Source organism: Megalops cyprinoides, chromosome 6 (assembly GCF_013368585.1).
Source record: "Megalops cyprinoides isolate fMegCyp1 chromosome 6, fMegCyp1.pri, whole genome shotgun sequence".
Lineage (NCBI taxonomy): Eukaryota > Metazoa > Chordata > Actinopteri > Elopiformes > Megalopidae > Megalops > Megalops cyprinoides.
This window is the reverse complement of record NC_050588.1, coordinates 36,968,840-36,989,247: the sequence shown is the minus strand read 5'-3', so window position 1 is coordinate 36,989,247 and position 20,408 is coordinate 36,968,840. Positions and strand designations below refer to the sequence as shown.

Sequence of the window (20,408 nt, the reverse complement as noted above, 5' to 3'; positions counted from 1 at the left end):
TGGTTTGCAAGCATTTGACAGACATTTTTGAACAGGGAGTGAAAGGTGTCTTCGCTTTGTCATCTTATTTAAACAGGATTTAAACAGGATTCCTAATTTTTTACCCACACATAACCTGTTTGGCACATGTTTGGCAGGTTGGTCAGCATTCAGCCCCTGGCCACCATCTCTGCCCCCCCCCCCCCCCCGCTCACCGTGATTTCCGCTTGCAGTACACCAGGAGGTTGTCAAATAGAAAGAAGACTCTCTCCTGAATATTTCCTGCAGAGATCTTCAACAAATTGCCATGGAGGAGCAACTCTGTGCAGATGTCTGTGAGATTGGTACCCTGTTAAACATGAGCGAAATATGATATCAGCAACTGCACTTTAGGAGGATGGACCACACCTAATAATATAATAATATAAATGCATTGGCTACATTTACATTTAGTCATCAAGTAGATGGTCTTATTCATTAACTTACAAAAGTACATACAAAAAGGTTAGATTGAGAACAGAGATGACACCCAATCATCAGTACTGCAACCGACAGAAGTCACTACATAACATAGCATACGGTATGCATGCTCAAAAGTAATGGACCTTAAAGCAAACTTCTAAACAGATTTTAATTATAATTAACAGTAACTGAACATACAGCTGTACTTTATTTTTGACCTCATACAGAATCACTGAAGCACACAGTACACTAAAACTAAGACTCTGCGATGACATGTTAAACAGCCACGAAAAAAACTGCCAGAATTAGTTTTAAGAAATATGGAAGATTCCCAGAAAACCTCTGCCTAATTGCTTTGTCTCGCAATCCACTCTGAGGAGGAAGCAATCAGGGATGTTTCCAAAGCAAAGAAAAGAAGTTTTCAGTATGTTCACATTAGAATACTAATGTGTAGCAATGAATAACGGGAAAAAAAGGAAAACTTGAAAGACAACAGACATCACAAATGGGCTAATCCCTGACCACAAGAGCACAGCATTTTCTTTAAACAGCAGAGATGCTCTGAATGCTTGAAGTCTTTGGAAGTCCACTGAATTCCAAATGACAGCAGGTGGATTGCTGCACATTATGAATATATTGCCATATACGTGTTGATATAACAGTCCCTGCCACTACAGAAAGAAACGTATTTCTCTGGTCAATAGTGAAAATTCACTGCATCAGCACTGGCTATTTGATTAACAATGACATAACAACTGCTTGACATCAGTCAGTATGAAATCTCTTAGAGCTGAAATGTATGTCAGGTTTACCCATACATAATTTTTCGAAATTCAGCAATTTATTTCAGCTGATCCGTCACAATCCTTTTAAAAGTTTATATCCGCACTGTCTGCCTGGGACAATAACTATACAAGCCTAAATGTCTATGCATTCCCTGCTGTGGGAAGGTCTTTGGGACAATTCTGCAAATAAAGGCCACATGAATTTATGTAAAAGGATCTAAAAAGGAAAAGATGGGGAGGGAGAAGAATATGAGTAAATATGCCAACATAAGCACACATCCAAAAACTAATCTTTGACAGAAACCAAACTCATACATTTCACACTGATTAAACAATCCTGATAGATTATAAAATAATAACATTACTATGTTTTACTTCCAGTTCGGGTTCAGAGGATATTCTACCCAGCGCGCAATACCGTAACTAAGCATCTCAATGTGTGGATCTTTTCAGCTCCACATTTAGAAATGTGCACTAACATCGTTGTGGTTGGAAAGGGTTCAAGCACTGAAAACACTTTGATGCTCCACTAAGACAATGATGTCACTGAAAACATTTGTCTATGAAGAAGGCGGAATCTCACGATAACTCCATAACCGTCCATAATTGATTCCATTCACCATCAGGGTAATCAGAACATAGCTGCTGCTCGCATTAAACATCCTCCGTGCTATCCCTGTTCCAACGGTATTTAAACTGCAACAAATGGATGTTAACTTGGTACCCACTGGATTTAACTGTGTAGCTACTAAATCACCAAAAAGCTTTTTAGAGATACTCAGACATTGTCTTCCTCAAGTGTGAACTTTTGTTACTGTACTGTGATGTAGTACAGTTACAAATGGTGTGATTTGTAATGGTATAATTATATATGCAATGAATGTAATGTATGTAATGATGATGTGAGGCCCTATACGATTACTGGGGCATAATTTTCCCCACTGTGGGGTGGCTGTTCATCTATTACACCGGTTATCAAAAGGGCAATTTGCCACAATGATATTACAAGAGGTCTGAGCAAATGCATGGTGTTACCATACACAATCTTCATCAGATAATGCAAGGTCATGTAGCAATACCATACACAGCAACTGTAATCAAAGAAACAAGTCAAATGAAAATTTTTGCCTGGCTTGGTTTGAGATACACCTCTATGGAGTTACACAACAAAAAAAAATCTAGTTTGTGGGGTCTGTCCATGTGCACAGTGTAAAAAAGACCTCTGTATATGTTAAGGAGTGTATGCTCCAAGCCACAGTGATACTGACTAGCCTCTAAAGCAACCACGCCCCCTATGTGCCAGCATTCTCACTTCCTCTGTACTTTTCCACAAATGGATTCTGACCAATTATAAGTGAGACAATACGCAGGAAAGATGAAGTTGTTGCTGTGCTCCTCCAAGGTTATGTTGGTTTCCAAAAGACAGACTCAACAGGAGATATTGTTGGACCTGCCTGGTTAATCCCCTATCTCTGCCGATCTATGATCAAAAAGCAGTATAGTCCTCTCCCCACATCTAGCAACCTCATCCCTGCTCGTATTCACATCCAGACATACAGCACTACTCATCCCATGGTACCGTGTACAAGGTTACTGTACAGCACAGCATTCCAACATTATCATGGCACTATACAGCACAGGACTCCAATATATAATGGTACTATACAGTAAAGTACTCAAACATTAAAATGGTACTACAGTGTACAAGCACCAAAAGCATTTCACACAAACTGAGAACCTACCACGCCAAGATGTCATCGGGGAATTAGCTCAAATGGTAGAGCGCTCGCTTAGCATGCGAGAGGTAGCGGGATCGATGCCCGCATTCTCCATTGCACTCTTTTGTGCTGGAGGTTGCTCTGGATAAGAGCATCTGCTAAATGCATGTAATGTAATGTAATCGAAGCGAATCGAACCGTGGGTCCCTGACATGGCCAGTCAGCAGAGGTGGAAATCGGCTGCGATGTTGCAGCACTGCTGTGCTGCTTCATGCAATGCTACAGTCAGCCTTTGCTCGCTCTTAGACACGTAGGTCTCACTCACTGTGCTGAATGACCAGAGGTGCGTTCAAATTAGCAAACGTTGGCGAACATTTTCAAACAGTTTTCCGTTTGCTTTGAGTTCACTGAGAACGCACACAAACGGCCTGAGGAGGTAGGTCTCGGCGAACAGACATGGACGCTGGGCTAAGGGGGATGTGTGCCCAGGTGGGAGGTATCCCAGAAAATATACGTAACTGTCACGTATATGTATACGTATACATGTTAACTCGATTTTATTTAATCTTCTTACAATAATTCAAGTGGTTAACTTGTCTAACTGTCAGTTACGTTGATACTTTTTTCTTAAAGCCTCTTTTTTGTATGCTATCGTTATCAATCCTGAGCGTTAGCTAAGCGATTGCTCTCTGTGGTCGTTAGTTTAGGCTAACTCGCATACACCAATAGGCTACAGCTAAAGCGTTAGCTATGTAAAATTTGAAACGATACCTTGGTTGTTATTAGTAGCCTGGAGGATTAACGTCGTCGAAGTATGCTGACTTGACATAAAAACCGAACAATTTGGGAATGTTCACACAAAACCGTTCAAATTTAAAAGTTGAAAGAAAGCGCGCTCGCCTGGATCGTTTGCCGAATTTGAACGCACCTCAGGTGAAAGCAAACAAATTCGAGGAAACGCCCGGGCATAAAAACAGGACTTTTAGTTGACCTGGTTCCCATTACAGAACTAACAGGCTGGTTTATGTTTGATCTGATAAAGCGTGTACTGTACACTGCTTACCACTTTCTGTAAAAAAAAAAAAAAAAACTAGCCTGTTTTCCAGAGAGTGATGCTAATCTTGGCGGTGATCTCACCGAAGCCAGCCTGGCCCGCCAGTTGACTGCGAAACAGAGGCAGGAGATAAACATCTCACCTCCCACCCCTCGATGTGAGACTGGAGCTGCTCCAGGGCCTCCAGCTTCTCCATCTGCCTCTTGGTCTCGTTGATGTTGGAGCAGACTGCCTTCATTGCCTGCAGGGCCACTTCCACAGCAGGGTAGTCTGTGTGCTTCTTGGGTGTCCTCTTCAGCAGCTCCTGTAGAGAAGCTTCTTAAGCGTTTTCTCAAAAACATCCATGCTTTGTAAAATGAGGTATAATTGTGCATTCCCTGAACGTGACACTGCCTTAATCCACTTTCAGAGAAAGAAATAGTCCAGCAATTCTACTTACATGCTAGTGGTTTTTGACTGTTTTTGACTGAGGTCACACAAATTTGTAGTGGCTTCTGTAATGTATTTTGTGCTATTAAGTCCATAATTTAGGCCAAAAGACAATGGTCTGGAATCCAGCTTCATATGCGTCACAGTACACTTTGATTTAAGTTAAGAAGGGGCCTGGGAGATTCTATAACTGGCTAGCTTTAAAATCTTTCCCATGACCTCGGATTTGTGTTATTAAACTAAAAATATGAGCGAAATCTGAGATAGAAATATCAACAAATTAATGAGACATTACAACATTCCAGATGTGTGGCCAAGGAGCTTGGTTGATGGAACAGAATCTAAAAGTCGACAACAGAGGGACTTATTGGTCTCAGATCTTTTTTCTGAAATAAGTGCTTTGTTAAACATTGACCAGCAGACACGCTTCATGATTGGTATGGGGGATTTTTAAAAGAAACACTAGTAATGCCACACAGATACAATTTACTCAACACAACAACGCAGTAAATCGTGTGACTACATCAAATGGAAATTACTTTGAGAGTTTTCTTCATCTCTATCAGTGGCGGTTCACAAGGACGGGCTAAAAATGCATTATTTCACTGACAGGTTGGCAGCTTTGAGACGTGCGCAACCTCAGTTTCCTGCCTGGCCAATCGACCGCCGCTCTGACTCACTTCCTCATCTCTCCGCAGCTCAGTGGCTGATGTCTGAATGCTGGAAACTACGGGTAAACACGCGGAGCCCCGCCCACAGCAGGGGGTTCGCGGCTTTCATCACTGCAGGTTTAATGGAGGTTCCTTCACTACGATTGGCTGACCCCAAAAAACAAATAAACCCGCACACTGATTAATGCAGTCTGTTAAGATCTCTAATTAACCAACCCGGTTGTTCCAACCCGGTTGTTTCTTGAGTTCACTTTAAAATGAGTTTAAAATGCTTATGTTGCTCAGTGGTAAAAGTCTGATCACTCTTCTAGATCCACTAGAAGCAAAGGAAGGCAAACTGATTGTTTGAACTGATCATTTTGCCAGTCACAATGTTCACGTGATTTAATGCATAATGTCTTTGATGTGTTGGGACTGTGGTGCAACTGATTGTGTGACAGAGAAAAAAAAAGACTCAAGCTCCCTCAAAAAGAAAGACTCAAGCTTTCTCACCTTCAGCAGGAGAGGATATTTGCATATTCTCTGGATGGGTGTCAGCAGGTAACCCTCCAGTGGAATGTCTGTTGTCTTCTTCCCTCCCAGAAGCATACAGTGCTAGGAGGAAAAACCAAAAAAAAGTCAGCATCCCAAAATGGTCCAACCTCCACACATTGCTGCTCAGGCTCCTTCTTGTTTCTGTCCCTCCCTTCAACAATTTCTGATCCATTTCATCTAGTGAGCCATTTCTGTGCATGGCTCCACAACTCTGGGAGTCAGAGAGATCAGCAGGATAGTATGAACCCTGACACAGGTGTCACCATGTTGTGAAAATAACAGATTGTTCAAATCTAATCCCTAGTATGGTACAAATCTTAATGGCTTGTTTTGCATTTCACAATGTGAGACGTTTTTTTCTCCTTCCTATGAATCTGGAAGTCTGGACATGAACAGAATATTTAATTATTGAACAGGTCTCCTAAGAGTGGGTGACAAGTTGCTCAAAGGAAAACACGCTGTAAGCAAGATGTTTAAGAGCCTGACAACATAAAATGGAGGAGGTGTGAATTCTCTCCCGCACTGAGTTTAAGTCTATCCTGACAATATGAAGGTCAGCGATGACTACAGCATCCAAACAGGTGTTTGTAAACACCAATAAACGCCTTTAATCAACCCTGAAATGGACAGCATGAGACAGAAATTAGCACCATGCTAATTTCACCAGATTGGTATTGAGGGAGAGACAACAACAAGGTCACTGTATTAATTGGAGGAAATATCAAGCTTGTGAATGCTATTTTTGACAGTTCCTAATTTCCTAATAATTATGGAAATAAAATGATGGCAAATATTCATATTTCATGTTTACACTCCTGCACTGCTGTCAGAAGCATGTTCAGCATTTCAGCACTTTTTTTAACAGCAAGGTGCAGTTTGACAGAGAGTAACGGTAAACACAGTACGCTGTCAGAAATATGTTTTTTTCCACACCCAGACAAGGGACAACATATGATTACTCTGAGACATTTCTGCATTTCCCCTTTCTAAATTGCTGTGGGGTGTCAATCATAATTAAATAGATGCATACAATGAGTTTCAGGCACAGTTCACAGTAACAGCAATGTGGGGAGATGGTTAATAGACTAGGCACTAGACTTCAGGGTTATCGGTTTGTATCCTCCATGGGATTATGATGTTGTTCCCCTAAGTATGGTGTACCAGGTTGTATGACATTACTGTCATTTAGCAGACGATCTTATCCAGAGCTGCTTACATAGGTTACAACTTTTACCCATTTTATACAGCTGGGTATTTACTGAGGCAATTGTGGGTTAAGTACCTTGCCCCAGCAGGGAGTTGAACCTGCAATCTTTCAGTTATGAAACCCGCTCCTTACCAGTATGCTACACTACCACCCCAACAAGGCTAGCCATCTACATGTACACAGTAATGGACTGCATATATATGGTACCTCTAAAGGGTATCATAGTGCTTTTACAGGGAAGGTGGAGTGAGTCATCTCTACTGCCATGGTGTTTTGCACCATCCTGGGTGATGCGGTGCAGCCATTTTTAGCCAGAACACTCACTATACATTAGCTGAGTCAGAGGGAGGGCGTTATTTAGCCAATTAAACTGGAGAATTACTGGAAGGTGCGACTCAAACAGCCTGAGCGGGGAAGGCCCTCTTCTGAGAGGTGTAACAGGATCTTTAATGAGCTTGATGAGTCAGGGCTAAAAGACTCATCCGATAGATGACATTTCCACAGCACAATTCCCTGGCCCACCGAGACCCACTGCTAATAGCAACCTGCACTTTCCAGGAGGTCTACTGTCTAAGTACTAACCAAGCTGAATGCTGTTTAGCTTCAGCCATCAGGTGGGATGCTGGATGGTTTCAGTGCTGACGCAAACAAGCATGCACGCACACACATGCACACACACACGCTCACATTTGCACACACACTAATTTAACATTTCAAAAGTCATGATCATTGTTACCCAGCTCACTAATTCTGAATAGGAAAATTTCTGCAACGGGGAACAATGATTCTACTGCTCACTGAAGGTCCCTTGAGGGAACACAGCACAGCAACCAGCAACAGCAGAGAGCCCAGAGATCAAAAGCAATGAATTTTAATGCCGAGGGCATTTAGTGAGCAAGTCGTTTCCATTCAATTATTCATGTGCAGGACTTTAATGATGCCCGTCTTTGACCAGTCAGAGCATTGAAACAGCTGTGATTTATTGGTCAGTGTGACAAGCTCTTCAAGTGGCACCAGTGCTACAATGCAATTTATTTGTGTTTGGAATCCTAAAATGCCACTAAGCAAAGCAAAATGTGTTATATCATTAGCAGATATAGTATTGTTTATCACCCACTAACTAGCCTTGCCACATGGAACACCACCTTGACCTTCTGGCATGAATCCCCACCTTGGACTAGTCCTCCAAATCACCCCTGCAGTGCCAATTCCCATCATTAAAAGAGGATAAAATCTCCACTCACCAGCAGGAAGGTTCTGACATTTGGATTCTTGTTCAGCTCCATTAGAAGCCTGAGCGCTTTTTCGTGGTTACTGCAGTACTCTCCATACACAGAGAATCTTCCTTTCTGAAAAAGAAAAAAAATCTAATCAAATAAAAAAAAAATCAACTATTCATACTGAATTACCTAAATTTCTAATTATATGACATAATAAGCGAGATTTCGCTGAATGATGAGTTGGACCACACATTTAGCCAGCAGAATTTAACAGCCACAGTGTTGACCCTCATGTGATGGGAAGAATAAAGTGTCTTTCATCACCACCATTATTCAAAGAAAAACGGTCAAAGATGAAAGCCACACAATTCACCAAGAGACAGGAGCACGGCTCAAAAGACACACTGACATACACAGTGCACTTCATTTCTCCTTCCTGACAGTCAGTATTAAACTTATGCCACTGCCACCAAAGGCAGTCTGGACAAGCCACTTCCCCACCAAGTGAGAAAAAACCTCAATGAACTCCCTCAGTCTGTAATATGCCTTTTTTTCCCCTCTTTGAACGTGGCCAGTTCATTAGCAGGAAAGCCCTTCCTCAGGCAAATTACCTTCTGAATAAAGACCTAGAGGTCATATTTACCATTAATTAATCATAAATATATATGATTTTTTGAAACTTTCAACCCAGAAGCCATTTGGAGGCCAACATAAATAAATCAATGTATATACTTCATAATACCATGGAATGACTGGGCAAGGAATGAGGCCAATATTTGACATCTGTAATATATCTCGATATTTGTTCATGTAAAGCTGGTTCACACTCAGGCCAAGCAAGCCTTTGCAGGTATATTTGCAGCTGAGTGTCGTCTCTCCTCCAAAAATAATCAGTAGACGAACCCAAGGGAGAGTCAAAAGGACTGCAAAAAGCAGAACTGGAGTCTAATAATAAACCTCATTAAAATAATATTGCTCAAGTGCATCAGCTTTACATGATGAGAGGCTGTACATGCCAGTTTAAGAAAATACTGAATGAATACCTTTTCAAAACTTTAAGCTTAAATTACTAATACATATGGGATCTTTAAGATACCATATCTGCAAATTGAGATAATTCTAAAAAGAATAACTTGAGGGTAAAAACTAATGCATTTCAGGAAACACATGTGGCTTGCATTGTGATCCACAATGAAATAAGAAAGAACTGCAAGAGCTGGGAGAACCAATGCTCTGTTATTTTAGCGTGTAACTGAAACTATATCAATGACAAAATTACACTGGAGAGTAATCAGACATGGGGCAGAGATGCCGGCAAGAATTTGACATAGAGTGGGGGTCAAAGGTCAGAGAGCGGCAAACAGAGAGCTACCATTTCACAGTGTGTCTATCCTTCTTTGTGTGTGTGTGTGTGCGTGTGTGGGGGGGTGGTCACTTCTGAAAGAGCAGAGCCTTGGTCTCGTATGGAGCTTGATGACATGGCCACGAAATAACGTTGTACCCCAGTGGCCTTCTGACTGCCTCCCCCCAACACAAACCGAGGTGGCAATCAGACCCCAGTCCCCCTACAGTCTATTCCCCTGTGGTTTCCCTTACCCAATCCTATCTCCAAACAAGACAGAATTCAGGGGGAGGGGGGCATCTGGAATGAGGTGACCCCATCAGAAGGTTAAAGCACGACCCCAGAACCCCTGTGACCTTCCGCTGGTGTTGCTCCCCAAAGGAATCCTTATCACAGAGGGGGCTGAGGAAGGCGATATGGCCAGCCAACAAGGACATATGCCAAAAAATTCTGCAGTTCACTGGCTCGTCCAATGTATGCCTGGAGCTTTCTAGCCTGAGGCTAACCAAATCAAACACATGCCAATAAACTGAACGTGTGTGAAAATGCACTTGGAGCCCACATGAAAGATTTTGAAAGACCAAACTGTAGCACATACTGAAAGGAGTTATGATTTACCCAGACTGATCTAGGATCATTTTGGGTAAAAAAAAAAAACTTTTCATGTTAAGAGAATCTTTTGTCATATTGTTATCCAATGTTACACATCAGGCATGACTAACAGTTGTTATGCATCCATTCAGGGATTGACAATTCTATAAAATAAGACTATGAAAGTATAAAAGTAAGAGTTGACAAGAGATACTGTTTGCATTGAATGCAAACCTCAGCCTGTGAGCAGCTCTCACATTAATACTACATTAGCAGTAATGTGTAAGATTATCTGAGAGCCATTCACAGCATCAAATCCTAATGAATCCTTTTAAAATACTGTTAAAACTGAGTTAGTCAAAATGATCAGGAACTCAGTGACAGTCTGCACCATTTCTGACTGCTTAAGCAATCAGAAAGTTAGGAGCGGTGGTGAAAATATCAGCTGTAAGCCACGGCTGGTCAGCTGGGGCGTCCAAAATATCAGGACTGGATCAAGCACAGACATGTCAGGCACGCCTATTGATCAGATTCCTAATTGCTTCTGGTGCCAATGCAGCACACAGGGAGATAAGCGAAGCGCCATTGTGGCCATTAAACAAAATAACAGGTAAGACCTGTCTGTCTTCAGGTTGCAGTTAGGGGTCTCCCTGGCAGGCTCTGTGTGAGAGATGGCTACAGGATGATCAGCACCATGCACCCTGCTAAATGCAAGCAGCTGTGAACTGGGTCTGCAAGACATCAACGGAAGGACCGTCAAGAAGATTCTGGTGCTGAATTTATGGCGATATGAAGCAAGGGTACGAAGGGAGACCTTTACTCTCCTTTTTGACATGGCTCCGCTGTCTGAGAGGTTGTTGCTACAAACGCACAAAGCCGACGAGCGTAAACAGTGACAAAGCTAAGCAGAACAGGTAAGGTTTATGAAAAGGCAGGAACTGCCTGTCTTGATGTGGGCAACAGTGTGGTGTAGTGGTAAGGAGCAGGGCTTGTAACTGAAAGGTTGCTGGCTCGATTCCCCACTGGGACACTGCTGTTATACCCCTGGGTAAGGTACTTAACCCACAGTTGCCTCAGTAAATATTAGGCTGTGTAAATGGATAAAACTGTAACCTATGTAAGTCGCTCTGGATAAGAACATCTGCTAAATGACAATAATATTAATAATGTTTAATGTGCTTTGGGGAAAAAAGACTGTTAACTAATCTTTGTATATTTGAACATGCTGGCATCAATATGGAGGTTCTTTTCATTGTTCACTGACACACCAGCTCTTCTCTATGTCAAACAGGCTTTTAGTGTCACTTAAAGGACAGGGTCAAGGGTGGTCCACATAAAGGACAGGTGACAGGGGTGAGTCCACAGAGAGCGTGTAGGAGCGAGGAGACAGGCGTTGGGGGCCGCAGCGGGGAGGGGCCGCTGTACTCACAAACTGGAGGAAGATGTGTCCGAGAGCATGGTGTGGCTGTGGCTCTGGCTGCAGACTGGACTCCAGGGCTGCCAGGACCTCTTTGTGAACCTCCAGGATAACCTCAATGTTGGAGAACAGAACCTTTTTTGGGCGATAAGACGGGGGGGGGGGGGGGGGCATGGCACCATGCTGTTAGCGAGGTTCTCACCGCGGAGAGTGCTGGCAGTGTTGCCGTGCCACCGGTCTCCTGGCTTCCTGGAGAGCTCAGAGCTCCTCAGTAATCCAGAACAAAGCCAGGACTGTTTCCCTCCCCCTCTCCCCCCCCACCCCCCAGTCCCCAGCCTTCCAAAGCACAAACATCACACCATCTCATTAATATGGATGCTACCAATGTGGAAAAGACAAAGGTATAAATGTATAAAACAGCCATGGTGCTGCTGTGAAAAGAGGCAGTGTTGGCTAAAGAGGAAAAAAATACTCAAGGTACTTAACCCCCAATTGCCTCAGTAAATATCCGGCTGTATAAACAGATAACACGTTGAACTGTCACCAATATAATCTGCTCTGCGTTTGCTAAATGACAATAATGTAATACAATGCAATGTAAAATAAGTCTAACAAGGAAAAAAAGCCAAATCAAATACTATGTCACACTAAGAGTGGTATTCTTTTAAAGTGAGGGACAGCAAATGGCTTAGAATGCAAACTGCACTATCTGATAATGCATGACCACTGAGCGTGAGAGGGGCCCATTAGCTCCTGCTTTCTCTCTCTGTCTGTTGAGAGCATTTGGCACAATTGCAAAGTGAAACAGCTGTCTGCTTAGTTTTGGATTTGGATTGATATTATGACAGCATTTCATGTTCATAAAAGGAGAGAGTCAGTAGCAAAGTGGCATACACATGTTTGTTAGGTTACGATCACAGGTCTGAATCCCAGGTAAAGCACCACTGCTTTACACTGGAGCATGGTGCTTACCCTACATTCCTTTAGTAATTTGTTGAGTTGCATAAATTCATATATAAAATGTACATTACAGTACGTATGTTCATCTGGAAAAAAGCTGTCTTCTTAGCAAATGAATGATTTTTTGTCATTTTAGCAGACGCTCTTATTAAGAGCCACTTGTATAGGTTACAATTTTTTCGTTTTAGCCATTTATACAGCTGGATATTTACTGAGGCAGTTGTAGGTTAAGTACCTTGCACAAAACTACAGCAGCAGTGCCTCAGTGGGGAATCAAACCAGCCACTTTTCAGTTACAAGCCCTGCTTCCTACCACTATGCCGCACTGCTGCCAGTTTAAGCACAGTTTTATCAGACCCTCCGAAAACATTTGGATTCCCCTTTAATACAGTGTAATACAACCCTGGACCAGATAGGGTAGAAAGAAGTCCTCAAACCCGGTGGCATGAATGACACACTAGCCGCTCCGCAGAAGAGGAACATGAGATCTTATGCATTCAGCAGTCCACTATCAACCGCTGGAGAGGTCGGGGTTGCAGTGTGGCATAGTGGTTAAATAGAAGGACTCGTAACTGAAAGGTTGCTTCAATTCCCCACAGGGGCAATTGCTGTACCCTTGGGCAAGGTATTTAACCCACAATTGCCTCAGTAAATATCCAGCTGTATAAATGGACAACATTGTAAATACCTGTAATTGATGTAAGTCGCTCTGGATAAGAGAGTCTGCTAAATGCCGATAATGTAATGTAATAATAATGCCTGATTTAGGAGGTGGACTGCACATACTGCCACAATGCTGAATTAGCCTAATCTGATGTAACACAATAAGAAAACGAGCTATGCAGGTGTCTGAATCTTGAGCTGATCATATTTTCTTAAGTGAGTTGCTCTATGTAATATATTTGGTACAAGATTACTTTGCTGAAAAAAATCATAAATGACCACCTCTGTCCAGACAATAAAGTCAAAAGTGCCCACTATGACACGTTTGGGAATTTAAATTCTCAAACTTTAGTGTTCCATCTCCTATGCTTCTCTTGCTTGTTTAGTAAATTAAGAATGGGCTGGATAGCATCTAAACTAATTGCTATTCACACAAGACTGCAACTATGAGCTGATGCAAGGAATAGCTGGAATAGTACTGAGCTCTTTTTGAACCATGCAATCAAATCCTTACCACCACAGACTGAATCTGTGTCAGAGCGTTTACCTTGACATTTTCTGGGGAAAGACAATGCTGATCTTCTGCAGTTTGCTGTATCCGGTGCAGAAAGGCCTACAGGAAGGCAGAGAAAGACAGGTGTCAGGCTGTGGTCAAGTCAGGTACCACTCTGACTCTCACAGTCTGTATCACCGCTGAAAGGAAATGAAACATTAAAATGACTATGTTTTTAATGCCATCAGGTTGCCATGGTCCCAGGACACAGGAAACGCAGTACATTTCACACATGGGCTAGGTTTCATGGTTGAAGATATAAAAAAATTCCAAGCCATTATCACTCCTTTAACTTGAAGTGTTCTTAATACTTGCCAGCTAAATCATAAACAATATCCAGCACACATTAAAAACCGGCAGCAACACGTTGGATACTGTCAGTGTTTTGTTGAAGTAATTGCTTATTCTCCTTGATTATGGCTCAGTTTGAATTTCCTAGCAGATGTTCACTCTTACTGTTAGGGCACACATACGCATCCAATTCAAGTCAAGCAGTAGAGACAGTTCTTCCATAGTGATTGGATGACCTTTGACCTATCTGCACTCAGGCATCTCAGACTTCTTTGACCCAACCATGATAGGTCAGGCAAACCAATGCTTACATAAAAGACCAGGGAAAATCTGGCATCAGCATGGTATTGAAGCAAAGCAGATCTGAGATCTGAGGACAGCCCAGCCAGTAGGGACATCTAAGCCTCAAAACAGGCACTGCTCTAATGAGATATCAACACAACAGCTGACAGAGGAATGTGACAACTCAGCAGCCTCAAAATGTCATTTTTTTCCCTTCTCAGATTCAGACTAACCAAAATCGCAAGATTTGAACTTCTGTTTCAACATAACAAGAGGAGATGGAAGTGAAAGGAGATCAAAGCTAAAGGATTTGGCAAACTGAAGACTACTCATGTTACTGCAGCTATGGAAAGCATATGAAAATGACCTGATGTTAGATATCTTTTATTTATTTTAAGGTAATGAAACGAGTGAAAGCCGTTAAACACCAAAACCAAGAATACAGCCCTAAATATAAAACACATGATCCATGTATGTCTAGAAACACTGAAAGCAAAATACACACTCCTTTGTCAGTAACTCACACCCAGTGCAAAATGTAATGTGTAGAGTTCAGGCTTATAATGAAAGACCAGAGAGTAATTTGCAAGCCCCCAGGAGATTCAATAAAGTGATTCTACAGTACATTAAATCATTTGATGTAAAGCAGGGGTGGGTGTGCCAGTGAGTATTATTTATTCTGCATTGATGAGATAATATTTGAGTGATTAATTATTTACTGAGGCCTAAAATCAATGCGCATTAGTACTCCAATGTACAAGCTTTAAGCATTTCACTAAGAAACGCTAGCCATGACGTGTCAAGTTTAACAGATTTACACAGCTCCATGTTTCATTCCCACATAAGCAGAAATAAAAAGGGTATGGGCATAGAGATGGAGCAGAATTACAGCTCTTAAACACACCAGGCATGTGTGCCATTTAGGTTCTGAGTGAAGGTGTATTATTTGCATAGTCAAATTTAAATGCCATTTTCCGTGTACTGAAAACATATAATGACATATGTAAATGTTCACATACAAAGCTACCACTAAGTACATACAGTACTAGTCAAAAATTTGGACACAACTTTTATTCTTCATTTCTATTATTTTCCACATTTTAGAGTAACACTAAAGACATCAAAACTATGAATTAACACAAATGGAATTATGCAGTGACCAAAAAAAGTGTTAAACAAATTCATAAAAACTTATACTTTAGATTCTACAAAGTAGGCAAGAAATACCTACATTTCTGGAAAGAAATTCATACATAGACATGAACTTCACTATTTACACTTGTCTAAGAAATAAATTTCAAGCATTTAAGCATAAGTCTTCAGATAAAAATGTATCCGAATGCATATTTCTTATTATCTTAATCAGGTGTGTCCAAACCTTCGACTAGTACTGGAAAAACTTCTTTGATCTAGGAGGGGTTAGAGTAAGCTAACTATGTCATTTCTAACATCAAGTTGGGTGAAGGTTGACATCCCTGATGTATAAAACCAAACCAACTATTATCGGAGGATAAATATGTATGTTGGACCATCTCTAACACCATTCACCAGGGTTATATGAATGAGGAATACTATATTCAGGACTCCCTCTACATGCTTTTGATTTACACGGACATAATATTTCGAACTCTGTTCCAACAGACTTCAAAAATCAAACCGATTTTGTGATTTTTAACAACTTTTTATATGGATCCTAACTTTTTCTTTTCCCCAACACTTGTAACAGAATATAACTTAGCATATTAGAAGAAACAGTGAAGTGGAGTGGATCTAATTAATCTACTGCTAATTAAAACTTGTACTGCTCCCATGGGAGGCCCCTATGGTGTACAGCTTTTGGGCTTTTTGACTCTGCTTGAAGGGTGCACTAATTAATCTCCCACATGGCAATTCTTGCAGCATCACTCATGTGGAAGATTGTAAATGACATGTAAGGAATGGAGGATGTGACATCACAGCTCCCACTTGACAACTTTCTCAAAGCAGGAAGTGGAGGGATCACAGCTCTTACCCTTTTCCACTTTTCAACTTAATATGCAAGGCCTCCCCACCCCATGAGAAATGTCAGCCATGTCAAATAATGTCAATGTGGCTTTCTAAGTAAACCAATACAATTTAACCTACTGAATCAAAGCAGCTCCACCAATCGATGCAACTCCACCAACACCAAAGGTTACTCGCTGATACGGGTCCTTCCTCTGGCTGGTGCAGACCAGCAGAAATGACTGCTTGTTTCATTTGAACAATAATGAAATAATGGATTTATACTGTAAGCAGAACACTGGGCCACCATGTCACAAGATGGAAACAAGGCTGACTTATTTTAAAAGCCCAGAACAGATATTTCATCACATTTTCACAGTTCAGGTGACCTTTCCACAGTGTTCCCTGCATCAGTAGACAATCACCGAGTGTCAGGCTCACCACGGTAGAAGCTCGGCTTTTCATCACACCAGTCTGGGTCTGGATCTAGAGATTACTCATCACTGGCTCAGAGGTCCTGGGAGTGAAGTGGTATAATATCATGTGGAGATCTCCACCCACAGCACTGCAACTGTTAGAACAGTCATTTTTCTTTAACGGCGTGGATTACAACACACATTAAAACATAAAGTTTGATCGAAAGGGGTTTCTAAGAAAATGTGAAAATGATTTATGCTTTAAATCACCATCTTTCAGTTGAACTTCGGTCTGTGATTGACTGTCATCATTACAGATCCCAATGTTATCCTAAGGTCTATGGGGTTGCCCAGTTTACTAGCAAAATTTCCAATCTTGCTCTTTCAATCTAGCATTCTAAACATCCCCCTTTTTTAAATGGTTAAATAAATCCCTCCCTCTCTGATGGGTCAGGGGGGATGTGGTAAAAATTGGCTGCCATGCATCACCTTGGTAAGTGTTACAAACTGGTGAAGGCTGTGGTGACCCAATCCCACTGGCTGTAAAGTATTTTGAAGACCGTGCATGAAGCAATATATATATAAGTTGTTCTTCATATTCCTCTTATTACTGTTATTATCATTATCCATAGTAATTGTAATTAGTGCTGAGCAATATATTTAACAGTTGGTAATTTACTCCAAGTGTAAAAAAAAAACTAGAGGGAGTTAGATAAAACTTGTTGTCAGACAGAATTCATCTAGGCAGAATACATGGTGTACTTGGTCATTAAGAAGTTAACACCATCTAGCAGCAATGAACACCTTAATCAATGGTTATATAAACAGTTTCAGTGATCTCCAGTGAAGAATAACAAAAAAGGAATGGCACAATCCCAAAACGGCGACTAACATGGCTTCTCATTTCTTTAGACTTCAGCCAATGCTCTTGAAGTGCACTGACTTCTAATTACAATGCAGGGTGATGGACTTAACTCAAAAACAGAAAACGGGGTTGCAAACGCCCCATATTTACTTAGTTCTCACCCCTATTTCAAAGGCAAATTTAGTCTTATGTGGTCCACCAAACTATTCTAAACCTATATCACAGCACCACAGATATGGCATGTCTTTAAGCTGCACAGCTCTATCCAGCATTTTTTAGTAAAACATATTACAAAAAAAAAACATCAACATAATAATATCCTCAGTCTACTTTTCACTGTATGTTTATACAATTCCCTTCCATTGTTTCTGACTGTTGAGTCACCAACCGTTTGCCACCAGAGTTACTTTGCAAATTGACTTTTATTGCTTTCATTTAAATAAATGTAGTTCCCTTCCAAAGAGACCTGTCCATTACACACATTAACTTGATAGGCACACAGTGCTTTGTAACAGGATATTATTAAACCACTGTTTATTAGCGAGGCATTAGGAAATGTAAGCCATTATCAGACATAAACAGACTGGCAGTATCTGTACCAGGGAAAGAGGTTGCACACTTAATGTGATTATTTGGGGCCTCTAAATAATCATGCATTTTTTTTCTTAGATGCCACAGTGGAAATTACATTCATTGAAAAATGTACTCAAGGCTGTAAAGTCTACTGACATACACAACAGTTAATCAACATTTTTTTTTTAATATTGAGTGATTTAGGACTCTGTGCAGAGTTTAGTTTTAATAACAGAAATGAATAAAAATAAGGGAAAAATCCAATGCTGCAACTGCACCAGATGAAAAGTAGCCACCAGACTTAGTATAGTGACACAACCCATATGCAAATGTATCACATGTAATCAAACTCAAATATGGTTTCGCACTATAATTCTACAGTAACATCAAAGCTTCAAATGTATTGGCCCCTGGGGACCATGTTTTTTTGGATCATATTAATTTCTTCTTTGTAATTCCATGAAGGTCCCATGTCCCACATAAAAAAATATGAATGGTACTTAAACTTCATGAGAAAGAGGCTGTGTTTTTCAATCTAAAAAAAAAAAATTCTGTAAAACTGAGTATGTTAAATTGCTGCTGGCTTCTGTGCTGGCGATATTTGTACAGTATTCCTTTCAGTTTTGGAACTCTATTCAAGCATGGCACACTTTTTTTTTTTCTTAGAAACTACTCCTTTGAAATTTTAACAGATCAGGATTACACATTCCAAATCAGTTTTATGGTTCATGATTTGAGACTAAATGTTTGATAATTCTTTCAAAAGAGTTGCCTTTTGACTTCTCCTATTAATCCTTACTGTTTTTTTATCAAGGAAATGTATTTGTGGAACTTCCAGTCAGAACAGCCATTTCAAGTTGAACAAAATCTGACACCTGTGGAGGACTTCCTGTTGCATTCTACAAGATGACAAAGTTTATGATTATGATTAACTATGATTAACTGGGATTTATAACCATCTGAAAATCATGTATGTTCAATGGGAAGGTAAAAAGTATTTTGTATTTCATTTTGCTGCCAGTGGTAATTGTACTGACAGGCCCAATGGTTCATGAGAAGTTGATGTTTAAGTGTTTCACAAAAAAAAAAAAAAAGTTTTACATTTAAAAAATTCTTCTAAAGTGGTATACATAAAAATATATATCTGAGCAACAACAGTAGTGTATGTTCTGTACATACACACAGTGCTTGCCCTTTAATGAGCAAGCTAAGCTTTTTATAAAGCAGACTTATGGCAGATCAGATCTCAGTATGATCTACACGGCCTGTCACTTCCTCTGGTCAGCCTGTTTTCCTTCACACATTACTGTCTTCTGGTCTGGGTTGCATCAACTTGTGATCTGGCCACTGTGTCTTCATCTCGAGCCACAGTCAGTGGGCAGACACCATGAAAACACAGGCCCAGCTACCACCAGCCAGACTTTCATCAGCTACCATCTGAGAAACACTTGAATGACACCATCATCATAATGAGTCACGGATGACTGGTCTTCCCTCGTGGGTGGCGCAGCGTCAGGACCAGCTTAATACCACGCCATGCCAGACCAAATCCCATTTTCTCACTCTACGGTGCCAAATGAGCGACTGTCCGCATTCATTGCACCGAGAAACGACAGTTGCTTCTGTTTTCATGTAAGCACTCAATGTTCCCTTTGAGAGCGATTATGGTATCAGTGCCCTACATACTGACCACGCCTAATGCAGCCAATAAACAATGCCATTCTTTAATCACCCACACAAACAAATTAGCCATATGTACTGATACTTCAAACTGTTTTTGTTCGTCATCTTTTGTGTTGAAAATATTGTTAGTGGATGATCCAGACGAGGATGGAAGTACAACAGAATTGCCCATTAAGAGGAAGGGTAATTTAATTACTATGCACAGTGCATGCCTCCAGCATAGCCAGTTTAAGACTGCGTTTGAGTGTAGGCTTTGGATTTGCTTTCAGTTTAGGCTGTGGGTTTGAGGTTTTGGGTAGGGTAAATGTGCGTAGGAGATTCTGCCTTTCTAAGAACATGACTTTGCCTGGTTTTGGTTATGCTGACCACCCAAAGGGGGATATCCGGTGCTACATATAAAAGAAGAGAAACCTACGAAATTGTCACGTTGTATAAGGATAAGGCAAGACAGTGTACAAGAGCCTCATTTTCTTTCAAGGAGACCAGTGATGGATAAACTCAGAAAGGAGCAAATCCGAAAATGCTTTTGTAGAGAATTTCATATGAACCTGGAATTAGAGGTATGTGCTATCACTGGAAAAAATATTGTTCCACATAAGCTGTATAGTATGTGGCACTTATATTCCACATTCTGAGCAAACAAAAAAGCTGAAGGATTTCTGCTGACTAACACATTCGAATAAAGCAGCCACAGTACAGTGGACAACACCTTCCACAGCCTCCCAAATCC

General features: G+C 40.9%; 1 protein-coding gene and 1 non-coding gene across 2 annotated transcripts in view; one reads left to right on the top strand and one right to left on the bottom strand.

The window, feature by feature from the left end:
* LOC118779684 (phosphatidylinositol 3,4,5-trisphosphate-dependent Rac exchanger 1 protein-like) overlaps positions 1 to 20,408 on the bottom strand; it is a 93,050-nt gene that overhangs the window by 54,506 nt on the left and 18,136 nt on the right. Inside the window, exons 2-7 of the mRNA XM_036531873.1 lie at positions 13,580 to 13,645; positions 11,422 to 11,544; positions 8,084 to 8,188; positions 5,591 to 5,692; positions 4,141 to 4,302; positions 195 to 328 (exon numbers count right to left, since the gene is read on the bottom strand). Coding sequence (XP_036387766.1) covers positions 195 to 328; positions 4,141 to 4,302; positions 5,591 to 5,692; positions 8,084 to 8,188; positions 11,422 to 11,544; positions 13,580 to 13,645 — 692 coding nt within the window. The remainder of the gene's footprint in view (positions 1 to 194; positions 329 to 4,140; positions 4,303 to 5,590; positions 5,693 to 8,083; positions 8,189 to 11,421; positions 11,545 to 13,579; positions 13,646 to 20,408) is intronic.
* Positions 2,986 to 3,058, top strand: trnaa-agc. Its single transcript has one exon. It is a non-coding gene; the product is annotated as a tRNA-Ala (tRNA).